General features: G+C 36.7%; 1 protein-coding gene across 1 annotated transcript in view; it reads right to left on the bottom strand.

Moving 5' to 3' along the window:
- Window positions 1-27,924, bottom strand: part of TRHDE (thyrotropin releasing hormone degrading enzyme) — a 5,519,112-nt gene that overhangs the window by 20,217 nt on the left and 5,470,971 nt on the right. Inside the window, 1 exon segment of the mRNA XM_044088069.1 lies at window positions 931-1,012. Coding sequence (XP_043944004.1) covers window positions 931-1,012 — 82 coding nt within the window.

Below are 27,924 nucleotides of genomic sequence, written 5' to 3'. Positions count from 1 at the left end.
CTTGAAAAACAATACATATAATATCAGTGTTAATGTCCTAATGTTTGTAATACTTTTAACAAAGTGGAATGTTCTATATTTTGCATATTTGTCCTCTGATTCTCTGTTGCACACAGAGAAAGAGAAAACAGTACACGTTTTTATCTCCTACATTTGATGGGGAGCATTGTCACTTTGGCCACCCCCTCTAAAAAACAAAAGTAATGAAATGAAAAGAAAATATCACCCAGGTCCTCAGAAATAGAACATGACTGCTTTATATCTTTACCTAATATGCTGCTGCTTGTCACACCTGCTGCCCATATCCTTAATTTATTATTATTATTATTATTATTATTATTATTATTATCTTAATTAAATAAAACAAATAAACTAGATTAATCAGTGATGTCAGTAGTGTATTCCACTGATACTACCCAAAGAATGTTGTAGCTGGCCTCCTGTTAATGGTTTGATATAGTAATCTACACTTCAAATGATGTCACCATGGAATAGCTGGATTCATTTAAGCTCAGTTGACTGCAAATTCAATGGATTCAGAGCTACTATTTGCCTCCTGAGCACTGCTTGTGTTGGTTTAAAATACACTCGACCACTGATGATATCAAAATGACTCAAGGATGCTAGATGTTTTAAACAGATGACATTTTTTCACGTTTTATACTTCACCTTGGTCAGTAACTTACTTGGGTAAAAGTATTCATAGCATTTCTCGACTAATAACAAAGCACATTGGAATACCCTGTTGATACCATTGTAACAAATTAATTAGTCTTCATAAACACAGTACTAAACATTTATTTTTAGTAAGGAAAGGGTGTAAAAAGAAGTACTGTAAAACTTGGTGATGGCATACAATAAAACATAAATCGAACCTGGATCTAATTTGATATATTGAGATTTAGTGCGATAAATTACAAGAGTTCATACCTCATTTAATTCTCTTTCTGTATTAAGAAACTCTGTAACTCCACTTACAAGCTTTGTAGTCATAAACAAAGCCTCTCCATATCTGAAAAAAAAAAAGAAACTGTAAGTTTTTGTTTTTCAGGTGCCAAGAATGTGAAATATGTAAAGCCAGTAAGTGCTTAAAGTAGTGCTATTTAAACATCTACTGTGATATGAATATTTGCACATTCCAGCATTAACAAATCATCTTAATAAGCAGAGCAGGATTAAAGTGCCCACAGCAGATTAGTAATAACCGCATATCTTGCATTTATAGAGAAAATGGCCAGAAATACCTTTCTGAGAGAACATGTGAGGTACAACATAAAGAGACTGATTTTAGTTTTAAGAAAGCTGTTTCACATCCCTGAATGAAGAAAACTAAGTAATATGATGCTACATTATTAGATTTGGGAACTATTCCTTTCCTTCTGGTATGAAATAATCACGCTGTGGTTTCACTAATTTGGAAAAGCAGAAGAGAAATGCTCAGTCACATTTCTCCAAGCAGTATTACCATACGAGAATATTCAGGGGCTATGAGTCACTCTCCTGTCCACATTTATATGCACAAGCAATTCCTTCTTAAACAGCCATGTGTCTTATGGATCACTTTTCATGGACTCAAACACTTTAATAAAATGCTTTTGTCTGGGTGTTCTGACACTGCTTAGTATCGCAGTATATTGTATTGCACCAAAGTTCATCCACTACCTTGTTACTTCATATGATGCATCTAAAGTCACATTTACACTTTACATCCTCCACTCCAAAATAAATTGACTGAGAGTCAGTGTTACCTCACTACAAGAATTATGATATAAACTTTCCATAATTCAAGCTGTCTACCTTGTGTATATAGCCTTAACAGCCCCTATTTTTCTGACCTAATGGTAGATTGAGCACCCACTTAAGGGATCTCATTCTCTTTTAAGTATAAATAAGACAAGCTGAAGAGATAAGTATGCACCACAGAGAATAAATCCTCTGTGGAGCAGTTTTCTACTCAGTATAAAGCAAAGTACATCTCTTATGCTATTTAAATGTAATTTGGATGAATAGATGTGAAACTGCAAATTCATCCTCAGTTTGGCAGCTATGTCCCTCATGTAGGTGGGCAACCAGTTAATGTCCTACCATAGCCTTGCTCTAGCCACCTCTGAATTACTTATACAAAAAGCACAAAAGCCAAAAAACTACCATAAGACTCTAAGGCTAAGCTTCTTTATATCCTCACAGATCAATAGCACAGTAAGCACCTACGAACCTATGAACTTAATCATGTTCATTCTCCTACAAAACAGGATCAGGCAGTGTCTGCGAGCTCCTTTTAGAAAGGAGTTTGCCTGATACCACATACCTGAGGTTCTAATAGAGGTCACTGGCACCCCCTAAACTGATGAGCAGTACAGGCACCAGTATGATGTACAGTAGTACCTTGAGGATCTTCAGCAGATGTTTGGCAAGGAAGCCAGGCATTGATTATGTCCGCAAAATATAATTAAAAAAAAAAAGTAAAGAAAACATATTACTGTCATTCTGGACAATGTTCCTAATAAAGAATGTTTCTTTTTTTTGACAGATAATATACCAGAAAATACCTTTTCGGCTACTAGAGCTGTAATGTGGTAATCTGGCACTATAAGCCATACTCAGATCTGTTGCTCCTCTCAGTCCAAAGGTGGGAAATATATGTATGAAAATTGGCAAAGAAATTAAGGTTCTTGCTACTATTACTAAACATTGCTAAATACAAACTATAGTTTATAGTGCTGGTAACTATAAGGAGTTTGAATAAGCTCTTTGGTACAACTAGCAAAGGCATTCATTTAAGAAGCTGAAATACCATATGTAGCTTCTTAAATGAATGCCAGAACTCCACTCGAGCTCCATCAGTCCTGTAATAGCTTCGTCCCAGTGCAGCTGCTCCTTTCACAACACTCTAGGCTGTGTGGTCTACTGTGAGGGACTTTACCTCATCAACATTGCCTTGGGAGCTCAACTTAGTGCACTACATTGTATACATCTGGAATATTACCCAAGCTGGATCCTTCACTTAACATTGCAATGCAAGAATCATCCATGCAGCCTACTTGGGGTATCAGCTTTAACAAAACTGTTTTCCAATACCAAGTCAGGCGCATTTGTAAATCTGCCCAATAAATAACACCAAGCACATTTTACAGACTATGTACAGATTAGTAGTTCTGACCAAACTACTATCTCTTTGTAGTTTACAGATATACTGACTGTGTCTGTTAGCTTTCATTTTAACAGAAAATTATTAAGTTTTATTTATTTTAGGTTTTACTGCTTTTTTATCTGTTCATGTTTTCTTCTCATTTTAGGAATTTTGCTGAAAGCAGTTTGTAAATTCCATTTAACATTTGTCCTTCACTTAACATCCTTTTCATCTGCTACTTATTATTTTTGCATGATGTACTAAAACTGCCTCTTTTCTGCAGCACATTTTCTGCAATCTGTTTTTATTCTGATGGTTGATCAGATTTCTAACATGAAAATGCTTATGTGGAGCAGCTGCAGTTTCTCTCAGCTCTCTTGATGCAGCTAATTCCTTTGCTTACTATGACTACAGATCAGCTCACAGTGAGAAGTTCTTTGGTTGCTCGTAGAAGTATCATTGCCGTTAAGTGCTATTTATTTTTATTTATTATTTTAACGTTATTTTACCAGGATAAATCCAACTGGACACAAAGTGCCCGATTTCAGTGGAGTCCTGGGGAGAAAAGCTCCAAGGAAGTTAACGGAGTACATACATGGTTTAGATAACAATAAAAAAAACTGGTATACAAGGTAAGAGAAACAAAGAAGTGCAAGAACAATTTTGTAAAACAATAAGATACTCAAACAATACAATACTCAGGAATAGAACCCCTATTTGCAATATTTACAACAAAAAAAAATACATATCAGGTGAGTATATCAGGTGAGAATATAGTGTATGCAATGGAGGCATACAGTGGGTCACATATGGAGTAGTGGGTCTTCAAGAGGGGGTCTTTGCAGTTACAAAGGGGGTTAGCATAGAGGTGTGAATTAAGATGGCCCTTGAAGGTGCTTGTGTGACTTTGTAGCCTGAGATCAGATGGGAGGGTGTTCCATACTTTAGCAACATCATAAGAGAATAGGGCCTCCCCAGTGCTATTATTGCATGGGTTGATTTCAATCAGGTTTTTGTTACATGAACGTAGTTCCCTTTTGGGGCTGTGAAAGTTTAGTATGTCAGCTAGGGCAGGGCTCTTCCCCGGATGAAAAAGAATTTGATGGGCTATGATCAGTTGGTGGTAGCGTAGGAGATTAGGAAATTCTAATCAGTGCAGTTTAATTAGGGATTGGCAGTGTTGGGAATGTGATCTATTATTGGCAGCGAACCTAGCTATTTTATTGTAGCATGTGGAGAGTTTGTTCAGGTTAGTTTTGTTAATGTTGATGAGGACTGGAGAGGTGTATAGTACTGTTGATAAGAGATGAGTTCTGGCTATTGTTGTTCTAGTTTTGGGGGTTAGGAATAGTATGCAATGATATAGGCAACCAAGTTTTTTTATGGACTTTAGAGATAGTTTGCGATATGTGCTTGTTGAATTTAAGTTGTTGATCAATAGTGATGCCTAAGAGTTTGGCCTAAGTTACTGGGGTGATGAGGGTGTCATTGGTTGACATGATGGTAAAGGTGGCGGAGGAGTGATTGATTGGGTGGAATAGTATTAGCTGTGTTTTTTGGGGGTTTAATATTAGTTGGTAGTTGTTTAGCCAGTTCTCTACCTCAGTGAAGGATTCCTGGGCTTTACTTTGTAGTAATTGGATGTTTGGTGCTGAGCAGATTAGAGTAGTGTCATCCGCATACTGGGCGATGTTGGCTTTAGTGGTAGCTAGGTGGAGATTATTTGTAAATATGTTGAAGAGAAGGGGACCAAGGATTGAACCTTGTGTGACAGGGAGTGGGGGGGATAGGGAGTTGCCCTATCTGACAGATTGTGACTGGTTGTTTAGGTAACTGTTAAACCATTTTAGGGTGGAGTCATCAAGGTTGAGTTCTGCTAGGCAGGTAAGGAGTTTGCTATGGAAAACTGTATCAAATGCCTTGGATAGGTCTAAGAAGGTAGCAGAGACCAGCTTCCAGTGGTTCCTATGAAGGTTTATGGTATTGGAGAAGTTAATTAGAGCAGTGTTAGTGCTATGGGAAGGTCTGAATCTATGTTGGGTTTTAGTTCAAAGGTTGTTAGTTAACAGATGGGTAAGGATTTAGTGGTGGATACATTTTTCTAGAATTTTTGAGAGGGGTGATAGGATAGCAATGGGAATGTAGTTGGAGAGGTCAGTAGATGGACCTCCCTTGTGGAGAGGGATGATATATGAGGTTTTCCATAATGAAGGAATGGAATGCAAGGAGATAGATCTGTTAATGAGTAGGGAGATGGGGTAGGTGATGGCCTTGGATGCAATTTGGAGATATTGAGCTGGGAGACTTCCGGCAGCTAGGGTGGTAGGTTTGAGTTTAGCTAAGAGATTTTGAATGGTTGTAGTTGGAACTGGGTTAAAAGTGAAGGGGTGGAGTTAGTCTGGTAGTTTAAGGGTTGATGTTGGGTCATGGGTGATATAGCACTTACCAGGTTCAGTATTGAAGAGGTAAAGTAGTTATTAAAACTAGAAGCTATGTGTGGATCAGTAGCTGTGATATCTGGGGGTGGTGTGGTGGCTTTACCAGGCTGGAGGATGTTGTTCACTGCAGCCCAGAATTTCTGTGGGTTGTTGTTATGTTTACTTTGTAGGGAAATATAGTAGTGTTTCTTGTCCAACCTAACCTGCTTTTTTGCTTTATTTCTGAGCTCAGCAAAGCTTTGCCTTGTTACGGGAGTTTTGTATTTTTGCCAAGTTATCCAAGCTTTGTCTCTAGTCTTGAGTAAGATTTTTGTGGCTTTGTTTAACCAGGGGGCAGGGTTACTTCGCAATCTTATAGTTTTTAGTGGGGCTAGTTGGTTTAAAATCTCTAGGAATTTGGCATTAAAGTATTCTACTGCATTATCCAGGAGAAGGGTTTTTATGGGAGCCCAGTGACAGGATTTTAGGGCTTCTGAGAATTGTTCTGGGGAGAAGTTTTTTTGGGAATGGATTTGTAAGAGAGCGGAGATGTTAGTAGATTTTATTTTGTGTCGAAGGAGAAAGGTTGGGTTATGGTCACTGAGGGAGTCAGGTAGTATTTCAGATAGGGGGGCAGTATTGGGTTGGTTAGTCAGGATCCATTCTAAGGTGGATTCTCTTTTGGTGGTTTTGTCAATTCTTGTGGGTGAGTGTATGAGTTGTATGAAATTATATAGGTTTATGTGGTTGGTGTCTATGGGTGAATGTATAGTGTTCCAGTCTATGTTGACATCACCTAGGAGTAAAGTTTCTTGGGACAGTGAGTGGGAAGCCCAGTGGAGTATAGATTCTAGTGTCTTAAATTTTACTCATCAAAATAATGAGTTTTGAATAATTTGAAGGCTTTTCAACCAAAACATAAAATTAAATGCTAACTATTGGTTAACATATGATTTATTTAATGTTTTCTACCTTCACAACAAAATGCACTTATTTCTTAAATAGCTGGAGCACTAAATAACTCTTAAACTAATGATTGTCACCTCAAATTAAAAAAAAAATGTACTGTTAAAATGCAAATTAAGAAAACATTGACGGTCTAAAATTAGTTTTAGGATTGATTGGGAAGATATGTTTGTTACTGTGCAGCATGACCATATTAAATGTATACACTAAAAGACACTTACATCATACTTTTTATCATGAATAGCAGCCCAGCAGGGTTAACCTGTGACTAATGGGACATGGGACTCTGGACACAGCTCACAAATATGCATCATTGGGCATCCTGGTTGCATGTACCACTGGATTACCATTGATTCTATTTTTTTGTCTTCTACAGTTAGGACTAAGTAGTGTGCAATGCATTTAGAGTAGCACTACAAGTGGAAGGAGTGGAGGGGGCAGCTGTAATCAGAGATATGCTGCCCACCTTCAAGGTAATATTTTAATAAAATATGTGCATTGTCCCAACTACGGGCCATTAAGAATTACCATTTCTATGGTGCAGAATATAATGATGCATAACTGCACTCAGTCATATTATTCTTTTGTAAGCCAGTAAGTTGTAAGTTCCTTATGCCTTATTGCTTTGTGTGATTGTATTTATAATATGCACTTCATGAATTTGTTCCATCATACCATAGATCTTATTGTACAGACTGCTAGAGCATAAATTACTTATTGTACTATGATTTTTTTTTCCATTAAAGCTAATTCCCAATAATGTAACTCTTGCTTTAATTTATTTATTTTTTGGTCACTAAAGCTAATTAATGTTAGTTTCGTTTAAGGAACTGGCAGCTTTCTTCTTTATGTGTGTTGTATCTGTTTTTTTCTTTTTCACTGCTATGCAATTATTGCACATCTGGGGTAAAATGGGTTATTTTTGATCAGTCCACTAGTCCAGTTAACATAATTAAAAATACAATGAACAGATAAATGTAGCTGTGAAACAAAAACAGAAATGGATGAGACAGGGGAATGTATAGGTGGAGGTTAACTGCATGAAAGTTGCATTTGTTACTATGATGATTGTAACAAATCATGAAACTGCTCATATTGATATCTTCATACATCTTCATACCCCGGTGTGCACATACCTATAAACATAATATACTTACATAAACACACACACACTATAAACATAATAGACTTACATAAACACACGCAATATAAACATAATATACATACATAAACACAAACACACTATAAACATAATATACTTACATAAACACACACACACAATATAAATATAATATACTTACATAAACATACACACACACTATAAATATAATATACTTACATAAACACACACACACTATAAACATAATATACATACATAACCACACACACTATAAACATAATATGCTTACATAAACACACACTATAAACATAATATAATTACATAAACACACACACACACACACTATAAACACAATATACTTACATAAACACATACACACACTACAAACATAATATACTTACATAAACACACACACAGTATAAACATTATATACTTACATAAACACACACACTATAAGCATAATATATTTACATAAACACACACAAACTATAAACATAATATACTTACATAAACACACACACACTATAAACATAATATACTTACATAAACACACACAGACTGTAAACATAATATACTTACATAATCACACACACTCAAAAACACAAAGCAGCAAGCATATCCAAATGTTGGTTTCCTCTTCAATCACCGACCAACATATGTTTAAAACAATTGTATTGTGAGCGCTTTCGAAGGGATCTGTGTCCCAACTTCATCAGACAAAAATTCAACAATTTAAACACACCTTATATGTCTCTTGATTAAAAGTTAATTAGTCAATTATTCAATCAATCAGTCATTTTACAAATACACTAAAAGGATCCTTATCTAAAAATAAAAATGCATTACTAAATACTATGCAAGCACTTTGCCATTTGTAAACAAGCAACCTGTTACTAATTCTATACATATATCTTGATAGCTTATATTAAGCATTTGAATATGAAAGTTCATAAAGCATAAGCTTGTTAATTTAATAAAAACTATGTATGCAGTATGAGTATATATATATATGCTCTACATAAATTAATTAATAAATACATTAAACATATGTAAAAAGTGGCATTAATATGATTAAGTAGTGCAAAAACACTTAAAACTGACAAAATTTTATTATAAAATTAATATTAAAATTAATAAAATACCCACACGTCATCTGCATAAAGCCTTAAGCTTTAAAATACTTTTAATTGAAACATATTCATTTAACCCAGGAAGAATGTAAGCAGAAGTCCTTATCTGCCAGAGTAGTTCCTGTTCCTCTAATAACAGCTGCCACGGCCCCCCTCTCAGGTCTAATTGAATTTGTTGTAGTACTGCAAAAGCAAATCTGTGGGTTGAGTACTCCACTATGTGCCTTGCCAGGGCATTATTACTATCAGCTCTACCAATGCTATATTTATGTTCATATATTCTCTGTTTTAGCTTTCGTTCAGTTTTCCCTATATAATAAGAGGGACATAAGTCACAGCATGCAACATAAACTACTCCTTTAGAGTCACAATTGTATCTACCATTAATTTTATACATTCTATCCTTTATCTTTATGGTGGTACCTATTTTAATAAACTTACATTGTGGGCAAGCCCCGCATCTCCTCATACCCATTGGTTCACATTGTGTATTTTTAACCACTCTGTTGCTATTACTTTCTAAAATACTTTTTAGGTTCGATCCTCTCCTGTAGGTAAACCCGGGTCTGATACCCAACGTTTTGCTAATCATTTGATCCTCTAAGATAATTGCCCAGTTCTTAGTAAGAATTTCTTTGATTTTCATAAAGTCTAAGGAGAAGGTGAACATAAACTTCAAGTTCTGATTCTCCATTCTTCTCGATGGCTCCTCACTTTGTGTATCATTTTGAACCAAAAAATTAGTACTATTGTTGTAAACATTGCTCGAAAGAAGTGGCTTAAAATGCCCTGACTCCTTCTTTACCTTCACCTCAAGAGTGATGTCAGTCAAGAGTCTATCAGGATAGCCTCTTCTCAAAAACATAGATTTCTATTTTTCACACTCTTCACAGAAATCCGTGTCATCTGACACCATTCCTACTGCCCTTACCAGTTGGCCCTTAACAACGGCCTTCTTCTGGTGGTAAGGGTGATTACTTGAGAAGTGTAAAAATGCGTTAGAATAAGTAGGTTTTCTGTAAATGGAAGCCTTATATTGTCGCTTAACCATATCCTTAGTTATCTTTACATCTAAATATGTAATATAATCTGAACCTACATTATATGTGAATTCAAGGAAATCTGTCATAGCTGTGATGCTTGTTAAAAGGTTTTGTATAAGTTCTGCCTCCCCCTTCCATATAAGGCACATATCGTCCTGGTATCTGGTGTACCATAGGATGTTCTCCTGAAACATATTATTTTCAAATAAGTAATTTCATTCCCAATGTGCCATAACACTATTGCAAAACTTGCACCACAGGGTGAGCCCATTGCCACCCCAGTATTTTGTAAAAAGATTTCCTTGTTAAACATAATATAGTTATTTGATAAAACCAAATCAAGCAACGACTCAACCAAATAGACCTTATTATCTTCCGCCTTTTTATAAAGCATAAACTCCCTTGTCCATGCTATCCCTGTCAACTGTGGGATGACCGTATACAGATCTTTTACATCAATAGTCAAAAAAATAAAATTATCACTATATTCAAGTTTGTTGATGCTTTCCAAAAAGCTCCAAGAATCCCGACATATCTGTGGCTCATCACTAATCATAGGTTTCAAAATATTATCGATGAGTTTGGTACATGCATATGTTATGGAGCCTCTTCCATCCACAATAGGTCTAAATGGTGGATCCAAAAGACATTTATGTAACTTTGGAGTGCCAAATATTGTTGGGATTCTAGGAGCCGACATTGACAAGTACTGAAACATGTCTTTGTCTATGGACCCTTCCAAAAACAGGTCATCCAGCACTCCTTTGATTCTTTTATAAGCTATGTTAACCTCATACACACTAGCATGGGTGTATGCATCCAAAGCAAGATAATGACGCATCTTTCTTTCATATACTATTCGGTCCATAAAAACTAAACCCCCTCCCTTATCAGGTTTCATGACTCTAATGTTACACTGGTTCAATAACCATATAAAATCCATTTCTTCTTCACTAATATTGGTAACACAAGATTGCTTCTATCCCTCTCATCTGACAACATTCGCAAATCAATTTCACACATTTTCTCAAACATGCTTAAAGTAGCCTGAAGCGGGGGAATGAAAACACTGGATACCCTTAATGTGTTAGTTAGAGGGGAATTAAATTCCATTAACACTGCTAAGTTTAGTTTATGCACATACAACTTAAGGACAACAATAGTTTTAATGACATTGGCCCTTTGGTCAAGGACGAAAGATAGACCTTTAGTGAAAAAAATCAACCATATTTTGTTCAATATTTAAAATAGTATAGTTGAAAATTTTAAAGTCTCCCTGTGAACTTAGGAGGATATGTGGACCTTCAGGTTCTATCACAGTCATCTCTTTCTCCTGTTCCTGCGATTCCCCCTCTAGCCCTGGTTCCATTGGTTGTTCCAGTTGCTGTGCCTTGGGCCACTGTCCGTTTGAAAACCCTGACTGTTGTCATAGTCATTAGAATCTCGATCATTGGCCCCTGCCTGGTTAGCGCCCTGTTGACGGCCATTGTTGTTTCTAATCCTTTCACTACGATGTACGGGTGAGGCATGAATGTTCTCACCATTAGCCCTTAAATAATCATCATTGGGTACAGTATCGGGCCTATTACTAAAGGAGCCTTGAGGTACAGTCATGTGTGAAACCATAGGGGTGGGGGATATGCTTTGTTATGAGCATATTCAAAAAGGTCTCTATCGATTTTCTTTTTCTTGTTGACCAAAAGTTTGTTCATTGTAGCATCAATACTGGTATAAATTCTTGCATAATCGTATTTGTACTTGACAGAATCAGAATCTCTACAAATAGCATGATCCATAATCTCAAGCTCTGATTTAAGGTTATCCATTTCACCATTATAAAAATTAATTAGAGCATGTAAAAAATCAAATCCCTGTTTATCAAACAGGGCTAAAAGTTCATGATGAAAACTAGAATTACCTACTAAACCAACTGGGTATCTCCACTGTTGTAACCCCTTAGGGATAATCTTCTTTGAAATGCATTCATGGAAGTACGCTACTTCCAGTTGGAGCTTACAACACTTAAATAGTTTTTGATCAAAACTGTTAAGCAAAACAGTTATATTACTCAAAGTTACATTAGAATCTTGCCCATCCTTGTTATTTGCTGCATTAGCAAAAAAATTCTTAACGTTGAGGAAACTAGCCATAGACAGTATGCCGCTATCAGGTAATATCTGATGTGGGTTATTCAAAACATTTGCAGGTGTGCGCATGGGTAGAACCACTCGATTCAATTCTCCTTGTGCTACGTTTGCACTTGCTTTAGGCATAGCAAGTTGCGATCCCCCCTGCCTATTATTCGTAAGTGAATTAGGAGGTTCTAAGTCCTTACTTGAGTTAGGTAGGCTCTCCTGAGTCCTACCTGCACAATCAAACTTTTGGGACAGAGCCTCAACTCTCCCAAGTAAAACGTTAACCAAAGCAGTTAAATTCCCAATAGCATTTGCTTCTGGGGAATTAGTAACAGAGTCCACAGTACCACTATGTTGCTGGGAAAATAACGACTGAGAGCCGCCTTCATTTCCACTTGCCATTAGGAACACACAACACAGCCGAAAATTACAAACCAAGCTCAAAAACACAAAAGCAGCAAGAGTATCCAAATGTTGGTTTCCTCATCAATCACCGACTAGTATATGTTTAAAACAATTTTATTGTGAGCGCTTTCGAAGGGATCTGTGTCCCAACTTCATCAGACAAAAATTCAACAATTTAAACAAACCTTATATATCTCTTGATTAAAAGTTACTTAGTCAATTATTCAATCAATTAGTCATTTTACAAATACACTAAAAGGATGCTTATCTAAAAATAAAAATGCATTACTAAATACTATACAAGCACTTTGCCATTTGGAAACAAGCTATTGTATATAAGCTATCAAGATATATTTATAGAATTAGTAAGAGGTTGCTTGTTTACAAATGGCAAAGTGCTTGTATAGTATTTTGTAATGCATTTTTATTTTTAGATAAGGATCCATTTAGTGTATTTGTAAAATGACTGATTGATTGAATAATTGACTAATTAACTTTTAATCAAGAGATATATAAGGTGTGTTTAAATTGTTGAATTTTTGTCTGATGAAGTTGGGACACAGATCCCTTCGAAAGCGCTCATAATAAAATTGTTTTAAACATATGCTGGCCGGTGATTGAAGAGGAAACCAACATCTGGGTACGCTTGCTGCTTTGTGTTTTTGAGCTTGGTTTGCAATCTTTGGCTGTGTATAAACACACACACTATAAACATAATATACTTAAATAAACACACACTATAAACATAATATACTTAAACACACACACACACACACACACTATAAACATAATATACTTACATAAACACACACACACACTATAAACATAATATACTTACATAAACACACACACACACTATAAACATAATATACTTACATAAACACACACACGCACACTATAAATATAATATACTTACATAAACACACACACACACTATAAACATAATATACTTACATAAACACACACACACACTATAAACATAATATACTTACATAAACACACACACACTATAAACATAATATACTTACATAAACACACACACACTATAAACATAATATACTTACATAAACACACACACACTACAAACATAATATACTTACATAAATGCACACACACTATAAACATAATATACTTACATAAACACACACACACTATAAACATAATATACTTACATAAACACACACACTATAAACATAATATACTTACATAAACACACACACACACTATAAACAAAATATACTTACATAAACACACACACTATAAACATAATATACTTACATAAACACACACACACTATAAACATAATATATTTACATAAACACACACACACTATAAACATAATATACTTACATAAACACACACACTATAAACATAATATACTTACATAAACACACACACACTATAAACATAATATACTTACATAAACAAACACACACACTATAAACATAATATACATACATAAACACACACACACTATAAATATAATATACGTACATAAACACACACACACACACTATCAACATAATATACTTACATAAACACACACGCTATAAACATAATATATTTACATAAACAGACACACACTATAAACATAATATACTTACATAAATACACACACTATAAACATAATATACTTACATAAACACACACACACACATACACACACACACACACACACACACACACACACACACACACACACACACGTGCACGCTATAAACATAATATACTTACATAAACACACACAAACACATTATAAACATACTATATTTACATAAACACACACTATAAACATAATATATTTACATAAACACACACACACTATAAACATAATATACTTACATAAACATGCACAAACACACTATAAACATACTATATTTACATAAACACACACTATAAACATAATATACTTACATAAACACACACAAACTATAAACATAATATACTCACACACACACACACACACACACACACACACACACACACACACACACACACACTCACACATCTATCTATATATCTGTCTATCTATATAGATAAGTATTTAATTTAATAGAATGAAACAATTATTTACTCTGAAAATAAATGATAAAACATGAACTAAGCATGCAGCTCCATGACTAGTGAAATAATACAATACTATTTAATCAAAAATAACAAATTTATCTAAATTTCCAAAAAAATCCCATCCAATTCTCACATTACACACAGAGACAAGTACACTAGGAACACTGACAACATTATTTTATTTTACTGTTATATGTTTAGCTATTTTTGGCTACTTCACCATTGACCATCATCTGCTTTCTATGACTCCTGTAGGTCACTGGGTTTAATGAAGACATTGTACACAGTCTACACCATAGTATAGGCATACTACAGAGTACAAATGAAAATGCCCCCAGTAAATGATTCAACACCACAATGTGGATTCATAAAGGTTACCACAATCACTAAGTATACACTTTGTGTACACTTTCTGAATTCAAGAACACACCTTCCAAAATGCTTGTGCTGTCTATTCACTCAGAATGTTTACTCTATTTATACACTTAGTAGTAACCTTTACGAATATGATCTATGAGTACCAGGTGTTACTAATGGGGTAATCTTTGGGACTCCAGTAACTTACAGTCTATTGGTATTGTACACAGCAGTATAGTTATCCACTTTCCCTCCTAATATTATCTCAAACAAATACTGGACTTCCCTGTGGTGCAGGCAACCTTGTTTTCTCAACCACAACTTACTTAGCCTCCACACAATGACACTGCCAGTTACACTAATCTCAGCTCACACAACACTCCCCATGGAAAATCTAACTAGAAAACCATACAAATAATTCCTTATTACACTGCTGTGATTTATTGTGATGTAATGCAACATGGCAGAATACAGCAGCTATTCAAGTTCATGTTTATTACAGCAATTATTTCCTAAGCATTTTGCATCAAACTATCACTCAACCAATGTACAATTATTTTCATCACCCAATTAATAACTATAAATATGGAATAATTTGCTAGGTACAGTTCTCACTAAGGTAACAAAAACATAGTTACAAAATGGAAACAGCAGCAATGCTTAGCAACAGTAGCTGACAACATAACTTTGCATATAATATTTGAAAAGATAAGAGTTTATTATTTGGATGTACTGATATATGTTTGTCATAGAAAGATCCATTCAATTTTGTATATGAAGGAAACCTCAGTTAATACATTCCTATTTGTTTCCAGTGTACACCCAGGATATTTTGTTAAATCTTTGCTTTATGTAGAATTTTATAGAGCTAGATCTCTATGCTCAGAGGATGAAAAATTTCAAGAAGCGGATATAGATATAGTAAATAGGTAAGTCACTAGAGGTTAGAGTCAAAATCTCTTCCTTTCCACCTGGCAGAAGATGGAGGAGCAGGGGATGAAAGCATACAATAAAAGATGATATGGTAGAAAAATTGATAAGGATAGAGGGAGATTGAAAGATGTATACATTATAACCTGATATGCCCCCTTTGTAGAAGGGGTAGCACATATTCTTAAAAAACATTGGTATATAGTGAAATCTGATAAGGTATAAGGATATGAAGCCTGTGAAATAAATTGGACTGCTGGAAAGACATGCATGTATCTCAGAGATTAGCCCTTCACTGGAACAGACTCCCTATCCATGTGAAGCAGAGTTCCTCCCTAATCCAATTCAAGTGTAATTTTGACAATTGGATGGGGAACAGGAAATTCATCCCTGGTTTGGCATATATGTCTCTAATGGACACTGGCAGCCTATAAATGGTTCATCTCCCAGACCCCTGCTTGTAAATGTTTCATCTCCCAAGCCTCTACTTATACTTATCAAGGGTATCAGAACATGTCAGGGATTTGGGATGCCTGGCTAGGCTTAAAAAGGATTTTATGGTCATTAGTCTTGTAAACACCTATGAACCTATGACCCTATCTAGGAATTCAGATAGTATTGGAAGTTGTATAGTACATATGGGAATAAATGGTAAGGATATTACTATGAAATGCAGGAGCTGCACAATTTGTAAGTATATGGGAAAAGATATTACATATATAATTAATAATAAGTTATTTGTGGTCTCTGGGGTATATAACTGTTACCAGAAGTTTTATATAGGTAAACTAGTGTGACAGATAAAGGTGAGAATACAAGAGCACATAAGGGATATTAAAAGTAACTCACCCACTAGTCCAGTTCATTACACATTTTGGAAAAACATAATGGTGATTTTGATCTATTAAAATTTTTTTGTTGTGTATGTATTAAAAATATGGACTTACATTTAAATCCTTATGACATTTTACTGCAAAAAAGAAGCATGGTTTATTTTTACATATGACACATAACTGGGGGCTCAACAATGAACTCCTTATGAAATGGTTAATTTAATAGGATTATATGCAATTTAATATATTGTAAAATTGAATGTATTTTATGATTAGTATTATATATTGTATTTAAATTGATTTATGATTAGTACATGTTTCTGAAATTTCTTTAAAGTTGGAATAATAATAATAATAATATATATTTTGTATTTTTGTAGTGTTTGTATGTTCAGTAGTTATTTGTGGTTTTGCTTCTTAAAGAACTCTGAGAAAATTGAAAAATTGAATAATTGATTAAATATTTGGTTTGGATATATATTATACGTGTGAGTGTTTTATAAATTTTTAAGTCTTAGGCTTTCCTATTGGTTGCATTTCTTGACAGCTGTTTTACTTAGTTGATATTTAAACACAGCATTTGCTGGGGTTTGTGCTCAGTTTACCAGAGTTGCTCAGAGTCCTTAGCTAGAGATTTGAAGTCAATCTGAATGAGATCCAAGGCATCCAGTGAATTCTACAGAAAAATAAGTATTTTTTATAATCTTCTTTGTATTTTTAAACTGTTTGCAACTGTTTTGCCACCTACTTTAAACTGTTGTTATTGTTTGTGACTGTGTTTTCTGCACTGCCCATTTACTGTCCTTAATTTATAGCATAGGCTAGATTCAGACTTGCTGAATCAAGATTGTTTGGGATTTTCTGAGCATTAAAGCAATCCATCTTACATTAGGAGGGCCCTCCTACACCCTTGTGGCAGAAGAGTGTAGTCAAGAACGCATCTGAGTTGGGGATTGTTGCAACAAGGCACAGTTTTGGACTTTCCTATTGGTTGGATTGTTTGAAAACTGTTTTACTTAGATGATATTTAAACACAGCATTTGCACGTAGCTGTGCACCATGCAATGGGGGTTAGCACTGCTGCGTATAGATGCAAATGCTTAAAAAGTCAAATTCTCCCTAGATAACTGTTAGAGAAGGCTTCCTAAGCTTCCCTGCTTTTTGGCACACACTGCAGAGAGCAACCCAGCTTCACTTTCTGAGGCACCGATGCAGGTTTCTACCCCTAAACTTTCCAGAGATTAGCTGATTTTACTAGTTCTACAACAGATCCATCCACCTAGCCCACCCTCAACCACTTATTACAAAATACACCTGGCATAATGGAAGGTCAGTTTGACTGACATGGACATCCTGGCACAATGTAGTAATTGCCTGATGTATACAGACAACATACTACTCCTAAAACATGCAAATATAATAAGTGAGAGAAGTATATGTACTATGAATCTGGAATCAATACTCTCTCTCTCTCTCTCTCTCTCTCTCATGTAACAACAAACCATTTACCAAGCAGGTTGTCAGCACCCACACTGCACCTCCCACACATACCAAGCACACAACACCTAAACACACACATGCAGAAGTACTCACTAGAAATATAGCAAAAGAGCAAAGACCTTCCCAGCGCAAACCTTCTGAACACAATATGGTCCCAACAGCACCCGCTACACATAATAACATATGCATCACTGTCTCACTCAATAAGCTCCTAAGGCAAAACATATCTAAACAAAATGTCTTAGTCATAGGCAACTCCATAGTGAATCACACAGTTGCCCTCCTTACTAGGCTGGACAAGGAAAAGTTCATAGTCAGCTGCCTGTCTGGTGCCAGGATCTGCCAAATCCTGCATGCACTCAAGTCTCTCAAGAAGTACTGTTATGACTTTGTCATAGTCCATATTGGAGTAAATGACTTGAGATGTACCTCACTGGACTATATGAAGATAGACATGCTTTAAGATTATTTATCCCAGACAGGTATGTCCGTGGCCCTAAGCAGCATTCTTCCCTCACCCAGGATAATGCCACAATACAAACAAAATATGATTGACTTCAACAATTGACTTAGCTTCTGGTGTCAATCCAGGGGGATCCAGTATCTGACAGCCTGTGATGATATGGTTGACAGACCACCCTGTTTTGACAGAGATTGTCTTAACCTGTCACCTATAGGATTTAGGTTGCTCACAAAGGTACTAGCCTCCCCACAGTGCCTTTTTAGGCAATGTCATAAGAACAAAAGTCCTAATGTAAAAATATCCTCCAAAAACAAACCCAGGGTTATGCTGCTTAATGCTAGGAGTCTAAATCAGAAACTGCACTCACTTAAAGCACTTCTCACACTTGAAGGTGCTGATGTCTGCACAGTCAAAGAGACGTGGTTCAAGGCCTTAGAGAGCACCCCAGCCATGTAGGGCTACAATGCCTTCCACACATTCAGACTACACAGTGAACATAAAAAAAAAAAAAAAGTAAGGAGGAGTATCCTTCTTCATTAAAGACATATACACCTCTAGACTGGTTAAACAGTATGATGGCCTAGAATTACCCCAAGTCCAACTAACTGTAGGAAAGACCCCTCCCCACATCATTGTTGGCTATACGTCCCTCACCATGAACCACAAAAATTACACAGCCTACCTGGACCTACTCGAGTCACTCTCAGTACAGTCAAATACCCTGGTCATGGGTGTCTTTAGCTATCCTTCCATTAATTGGGTATCAAATATGAGCACACACATGCTCACCCAAAAGTCACTGGGCTTTGTTAACACAAATACTCTGGAGCAGATAGTCAGCACCCCCACAAGGGGCTATAACATCCTTGACATAGTGTTCACCAACATGGGGAAAACTACCCTTCCTGGTAAAGTCGAATCCTACCTAACCTACCCACAGGAGCAAAAAGGTTAAAACATTTCTCTAAAGTAAACTACAGCTTACTGACTGATGGCATCAATAATTTCAGACCCCCTGCCAACACTGACAGCAATGACCACTATGCTAAAGTACACACAAATGTCCTGTATAAACACCTATATAAATGTATAGACTCAGCCATACTGGAATGGATCAAATCAAGATCCTCACAAAAAAATAAGCCACTCAGGTGGACATCCATCATAAATAGCTTATACAATAAGAGAAAGAAACTGCAGTCAAAAAACAAGAGGGAATGGTAAAAACTCCCTCCAAAGCATAAACAAGCAGATTTGATATCTTGTAAAGTCCTCTAAAGCTAATTACAAAACTAAATTATCATCCCTAGATAAGGTAAATCACAAAGCATTCTTTAGCTGCATCCAAAGTCTAAAAGGGAATTCCCAGATTTGTGCCTAACTAACCGTGGATGTTACCACTATACTGAACCTGATGACATCTCCAACCTGCTAGCTGACAGGTTTGGCAAAAACTTCACCCCCTTGTCCCCACCAGTCATACCACATGACATACCTGTCACCAGTCAGTCCTCTGCCTAGTATCTTCAGAGAGCAAGTCACAGCTCCACTTTCCAAGGCCAAAAACACAGCCTTTATGGGACAAGACTACATCCCAGGCTGCCTATTAAATGGTCTAAAACAGGAGTTAGCGGAATCGCTGAGCATGATGTTCAATCTCAGTCTAAGCACTGGTTTTGTCCCAGCTGAATGGAAAACAGTAACCGTAATCCCCTTGCACAAAGGGGGTCAGTCAACCAACCCCAGGTACTATAGAGGTTCCTATTAAATGATAGAAGATGCATTCTTTCAAATGTGTCTTGATCGAACTTGAAAGCACGAAAAGCCAAAATAGCAAAACAGCATATAAGCAAATTCTTTACCTGGGAAAGAAATTGCTTAGCCGCTTCCTTTACTTTGCTATTTTTGTGACTGCAGTATGATCTCAGAGTTGGTATATTTAGGTGAGGAGCTGTGGGGGGCACATCAGGGGGTGTGGGGGTTGAAGCCCACCACTTTATGTAATGATTTAATTTTTTTTTTTTTTTTTTTTTTGTGGAACAGCGATTTTTTTCCCTTGAACAAAAATCGCTGTTCTCAGCATTCGAGATTGAAAGCTTTCACTTACATGGGTTCGATAAATCATCGTTAGCTTTTTTAAGCATTCGATGATTTAACATAGACCCTACTATAGACCCATAAGTCTAACCAGCCTAATCTGCAAGGCCATAGACAGAATCATCATGAATCTTATCAACAAGGGTATAGGTGACCTTCAAACTCTTGACTTGACTCAGTTTGGTATTGTTAAAGACAGATCTTGATTTCTAAACCTAGTGGACCTCTTCAAGAATGTCACCATGGCCCTGGATGAAGACAAATAAGTTCACGCTCCCTATTTCAACCTAGCCAAAGCCATTGACACAATCCCTTACTCAGGCATCATTGAGAAACTCACCCAGCTGGGGATTAACCCTTACATCACTAGATGGTTTACCAACTGGCTCACAAACAGAACACATACAAAACTGGCGATGCCAAATCTACTAGCAGACCTGTTACTAGTGGTATTCTGCAGGGATCTGTGCTAGGCCCCCTACTATTTGGTATCTATTTTTCAGAAGTCCAGGCAAAAATAGATGGCCTATGGCTTACCAGGTTTGCTGATTACTGCAAACTGGATGCAGTCATTCAATCCACCAAATATGTCAACATACTATAAAATGGGCTTACACAGACAAATGATTGGTGTCAAAACCACGGACTTAAACTAATCGCAAAAAAAAAAAAAAATGCAATCATCCCCTTCAACAAAGGAGAAACCCCTGCTAATTACAACATTAATAATATCCCCCTAAGTTCAAACCTAGTGGTGAGAGATTTATGAATGAAGTTGATAGCAGCCTTAATTTTGATCATTAGGTGTTCACAGAAATAAGGAAGGCCTTCTATGTTTCACACCACATAAGCAAGGCTATATCATCTAAAGCTAAGGAGTTTATAACTCTCCTGTATTCAGCTCTCATCAGACCAATAATAGAGTACAATGCTCCCTTCTGTATGTACCTCACTAGACATCTACAGCAACTGTAGAGACCTCAAAGCTTTCTCTCCAAGAAAATTCAGGGCCTACAGCACATGACCTACATGGACAGACTGAAGGTCCTATCACTTTACTCAATGTCGTATAGACTGCTTATAGGTGAGTTGTGACTGGTCTACAGAGCAGTCTCAGACCCTACCTTGAAGAAGCTACTCCACATCCGTAAATCCAATGGGACACGATTCACTCACTCTAGGGATCTTAACCTAGCATGCAACATTAACAAGACATGCTGGAGAGACAGCTATGTCTCCCAGAGGTCGCCACTCCTCTGGAACAAACTCCCAGTTCATGTAAAACAGATCTCCTCAATGACCCTATTTAAGCATAACCTGGAAAATTGAATTGGAAACTGTAAATTTACCTGGGGAATTCACCTATGTCCCTTTTAGATAGGGGCAGCCGGTGCTGATCTTAGATCCGCATGCAAACATAGACTGTATATCTTGGTCCATAGGGGAACAAGGGTATAACATTGCTAGGCTTGTAGAGGTCTTAGGACCAATTCCCTAATAAACTCCTGTGATCCTATGAACTTAGAAGGCGTAAGCCAGGCATTAGTTCAGTCTTTTGTGGTTTCTTGTTTACATGTAATAAAATCTGCTTTTAAGTGTCAAAAGTGAGACGTATAAGTAACATAAGATTGTTACCCTAAATAATAACAATAGTAACAGTATAAATAGTACCTGGGGCTACATCTCCACCAATGAAATAACAGACTCAGATAAATATATTAGTTCAAAGCCAGCATTTAGGTACTACATCAAAATCTGGAGCCAACATACAAATAAATCTATAAATTTCCATGGTGACAAACTAGCAAATATTGGCAAACAAGGTCTTACCTGAGTGTTAAAATAAACCAGCTGCCACACACTATGTTCAGTAAATATCAAACATCACAAGAAGCTCAGTAAATATCAAATATCACAAACGAAATAGCATATTTCTGCCAGTCCAAAAATGTGGTCTGAAATGGTATAGTCTCAATGGTCAACAAAAAAGGTGAAGGTAAAGTGAATCGAAAAACAAATGAACTTCCTGTTCTTCCCGCGCAAATGACAAAATGCCTCTTACCACTTCCTTTGTTTCACTCAAACCTACTTCTACTTTTACTGCAACCAAGACTAAAACACAGACTATGGATACCATCTCTTACTGACATTGTTCTTTCTTTCTTCAACTCACTACTAAATGACAGAAAAATTGTTAGGGTCACCAAAGTAAAAGCATCAATAATATTATTGACATGATATTATAATATCTAAGCACAGAGACAAAATCAAAAAGTAAATCATTAACAAAACCAAACATTGTAGAAGAGTCTACTTCCTGGCAGCCACCCACTACCACTAAAAACAGCTCAATGATGTTGCAAGAAAAAATATTGCCCTAAAGCCAGGATTGGGTATGCCTGGGCAACAGATAGCTTAGTGCATCATTAAGTGCTATGTGCTTCTATCTTTTTATGGTGCTATTAAACCTATTATCTCCAGAATCTGAAAAATACATTTCATAACATGAATATATGAGCAAAATATGAAACTCTTGCAAACAGTTTGCTAACAACTTCAAGTATGAAACTCACAACATGGTTAAAATGTGTTATTTTATAATTACAAAACCTTATTTTAATGAATTAATATGATTAAGTATTATTTACTAAGGGGAGTTGTCAGAAACAACTTAATGACTGTGACAAGTCAGAACAACATGGAACATAGATGTGTTAAGATTAAAAATGAGGTAGAGTTGATAGGGATGCCATTAAAGTATATGTCTTGCATACCGAAGCATGTGTTTTAATTAACTTAATATTCAGTTAGACTCCTGATGCAGAAGTTGGAAGTCATTTTTCAAAAAAAAAAAATGATGATTATGTGCTATTTGATTTTTTTTAACTTCACTGTTTACTCAGTTTTTCTCACTTTTTCTCTTAAACCACACTCACAAAATTGTGTCACTGTACATGCTGTGCATGATTTACATATGACTGCAAAGTACTCTGGGTAAGCAGCAAGAAGAAGAACAGCTTTTTACTATTATTGTGGTTTTCACTACTGTATTATCACACATTCATTTTCACTGTATGCTGTTCCATCTGCAACACCTAACTGGCAACTTTCCTTTCCAGAAAGCACGTCATTCCTGCTGATGCAAATAGCATGGAAAAGTAGTAGCCTAAACATTCATTTGCTAAGTGAGATATTATAGCAATAACCCACGGCTGGGTGTGGGTAATGCTGGATTTACCCAAGGTTGGCATGGTTTAGTCATGAGGGTGAAGCCCAAGTGACCAAACAAAGCCAACCGTGGATAAATCCAGCATTACCCACACGCAGCCGTGGGTGATTGCTATTATACAATGGTATTAGTTTTGTGTTGTATTATGTTTGTGTTGTTGTTATTTAGGTTTTTGTTTGTGTTAGTCTGTATTCTTCCACATTTTACGAGATAAAATAATCCAATACGTTTTATTATTTGTTTGTTTATTTCTTTTCTGAGCCCTTTTTTCTGCAGATGTTATGGGTATGTGGTTAATTTATTTATAATGCCTTATGTTTGGGGTGTGATTTTTTTCATATGGCTGTTCCCTTGTTTTGTATGTATCGTGCAGCAGTTGGCCCACTGGTGTTGATTGTACTTGTACACATTATTGAGATCTGTGTTGCTCAGCTGCTGAAGTCAACTTAAGGTGGACATGTAAGACATTGAACCCACTAACTGGTGTGGGGAAAGTGGTTGCATGCTGCAGTGTAGTTTGTCATTTGGACTGCATAGACTTACGACTCCTAAAAATGCAGTTGTCAACGTATGCTGCTTACAAACCTTTTGTGAGGATACGTAACTTCTGCGCTTTCTTTCATCTGCATGTTTTCTGGCAGCTTATGTTTTTATCACCACTTGTTTGAATTTCAGTTGTACACATTAATCACATCCGTGCTGTTAAGTTCTTGCACTGTACTTCTGGACATTTAAGATATGGAGGGTGTTATTTTTTGGGCAGCAACTGATTCTGTGCTGCCTTCTCGTTTGCCAGTCGCACGGCAGAAAGTTAACTGATGGGAAAGTGCTTTGTGTGCCACTGTATCGTTTGTCAGTTGGACAGTATTATATTTTAACTACTGAACTATTTCCACTGTAATTCACACTGACAACAGAGAGTTCACTGACATACACCTTCCAAGTAATTTGTGCAAACATACTTCCACAGGAGAAGGGTTGGATATATGTTAGCTGCCAAACTTTTTTAGTTTGTTATGTTGGATTTACAATGTGCACGCTGGTCGGATTAGCCAATCAGCATGCACGTTTCTCAGCTTTGCCGAGTTTCCATTGTGTAATGATGGTTCAGTCTTTCCTGATGTCATACCATGATTTTTCAGCTCAAGGAAAACTTCCAGACTCTGTCCTTATCATCAAAATAAAATGCAATACCAACACATTTCTTGTATCAAATTCTGTATCATTTGGACTTCTGCATGGTAAGAAGGTTATGTCTGTCTCTAATGGTGTGATACTAATACTTGCTAGAGAAAAGGGCCAATACATGTCAATATATTGTGACCCTGAACAGCTGTATGCCAAACATAGTTCAAAAAGTACTTTTAGCATCTGTGTGCGGTTTGTAAATACTGAGTAATTTTAATATACACCGTTGCTGCTTTGCATCTGGCATGTGTGGATAGAAGTATTTTGAGCAGATCTTGCTCAGCATATCTCTCAACCTGGAAACATCAAAAATCTGGACAAAGGCCCATGAAAAGTAGGTGCAAGAGGCCAAAAATCGGGAAGCTGATTAACATAAAATCGGCATACATAATTATGTAACTCCACCCACTGCAATGAATTGTGGGATGCAAGCATTCAAACACAAATTGAAAAGCAGACTTTTTTAAGAGAAAAGTGATTGTAATTTGATAATCAGCACAGCAAATTTGTTAACTTAGCGCACTCAGAAAATGTAAAGTATGACTTTCCAGGTTGACCATGTAAAATGGCCATAAACTTGCCTTACAAAGTAAAACACACATGAAGTGAATAAATGCACAACAGGTTATAGATTAATAGGTTGAGAGGTGTTTACTAGGCTTACAACTACAAGGGCCTTTTTAAGCCTACCCATGCATCACAAATCTCTGACAAGTTCTGATACCCTTGATAAGTGTAAGCATGGGCCTGGGAGGTGAACCATTTACAGGTTACCTGCTTGCAATAGAGACATAGGTGCCAAACCAGGGATGAATTTCTAGTTTCCCATTCAATTGTCCAACTTGCACTTGAATTGGGTTAGGGAGGAACTATGCTTCACATGGATGGGGAGCCTGCTCTATAGATGGAGTAGTCTCTGGAATGCATACCTATCTCTCCAGCAGGTCCTATTTATATCACAGGCAAGGTTTAAGTCTTTAAATGGGTAATTATGTTACTGTTTGTTTTGTGGATATGGAGGAGGTCCACCAGAGTGGGGTCTGACAATGCCCTGTATTCCAAGCATAGATTTCCCCTCAAAAGCCTGTAAGAGACAGAATACAGGGATAGGGCCTATATTCTTTTAGTGAGGAACCTCTGTGGATGTTCCAGTTGTTGGATATGCTTGGTTAGGTACATACCAAAGGATGCATTGTACTCAATAATAGAGCAGATGAATGCTGAATACAGTGGAAAGAATGACTTCCTTGGACTTAGATGCCATACCTTTATTTATATGTTGTGCAACATGGAATGATTTCCTCACTACTGTAGACACGTGATGATCAAAGGCTAGATTACTATCTATGTGTGTCCCTAAGTCTCTGACTACTGGGTCAGCTCTAAGGGGTCTGTTGTTAATATGATAGTTACCATGGATGGATGACTTCTGAAAGGATACTATTATGCATTTCCTTGCATCACTTTTAGCCTATGGCTCTGACACCAGTTATTTGTCTATGTCAGCCCCTTCTGGAGGACATTTGTGTCAGTGTCATATTCAATGACAGCTCCTAATTTGCAATCATCTGCAAATTTATTCAGCCAGAGACCACTGACATTGGCCTTGACTTCTGAGAAGTAAATGACAAAAAGGAGCGGTCTAAGGTCTGATCCCTGAGGGACTCCACTTCTGACTGGCCTCTTTGTAGAGGTGGACTCCCCAATTCTAACTACCTGGGTCCTGTCTGTGAGCCAGTTGGCTATCCATCGGGTGACATAGGGTCTGTATCTGACCTCCTGAGTTTGTCAGCAATGTCTGAGTGGGGTATTGTGTCAAATGCCTTGGCCAGGTCAAGGTAAGCAGTGTGAACGATTTTGCCCTCATCCATTGCTTTGGTGACCTTCTCAAAGAAGTCCACCAGGTTGAGTAGGCATGATCTGCCCTTGATGAAACCAAACTGAGTTGGGTCCAATGTCTGGAGGTTTACTATATTTCTTTTGAACAACTCCATGATAACTCTTTCCACGGCTTTACATATAAAACTAGTGATACTTAAGGGTCTGTAGTTTCCAGGGTCTGTAGATGGGCCACCTTTGTGCAGAGGGATGACTGTTGCTGTTCTCCATTCATGACGCACGAAGCCTGTTCGGAGGCTACAGTTAAATAGTAATTCTGTAGGCCTTGATAGGTCATGTTTCATGCTATTTAGAAGGAATCCTGGGATATTGTCTGGGCCTATTGATGCAGTGTTCTTGGTCTTAGAGAGAGCATTAGGGACCTGTTTCCTAGTGATAGTAGGGGAGTTACATTTGATGATATTTCCTGAGGGAAGGTTGAGAGGGAAAGAGGAGTAAAGTTGGAGCTGAATTTATGCAGCTTCTGTTATTTCATTCAATAAATCAATCACTCACCTAAGCATGGTTATCCTGGTAAAGAAAATGAATAGCACAGTTTCAGATTAGGGCTCACTCTCTGTGGTCAATAGATTATTTAAAATGTTTTTATTTTGCACAGCTGTAATGCTACAATTACTATTATGCATGCAGGTCTATATGGACAGTTAGACACTATTTCCCAACAGCAAAAAGTTAATAATATATGTTATGGCCAAAGAACTCTCATAGTCCCTGATGTGGGCTTAAATGCTGTATTAATTCACTGGTGCTAGACTGCTCAAAAACAAAATCCATAAATAATAAAATACATTTAAAGTAGCAAGAAAGGTTATCCAAACTGCCAATGCAATGGGTAGAATGCAAGACAAAATTGTGATAGCTGCTAAAAAATAAGGCAATACCCCACATCTCTTCTGCACTTATTAATACGTACATTTTGTTGAACAAAGTCTCTACAAAAGGTCCCAAGACTTATTTGATTTTGTACACTAGTGAAATTGTTAGCCCAAAATATACATGCAATGCTCAGCACGCT

This window comes from Protopterus annectens, chromosome 11.part0 (assembly GCF_019279795.1).
Source record: "Protopterus annectens isolate FY-2018-M chromosome 11.part0, PAN1.0, whole genome shotgun sequence".
Classification (NCBI taxonomy): domain Eukaryota; kingdom Metazoa; phylum Chordata; order Ceratodontiformes; family Protopteridae; genus Protopterus; species Protopterus annectens.
The sequence above is the reverse complement of the archived record's forward strand: the minus strand, read 5'-3'. Positions and strand labels throughout refer to the sequence as shown.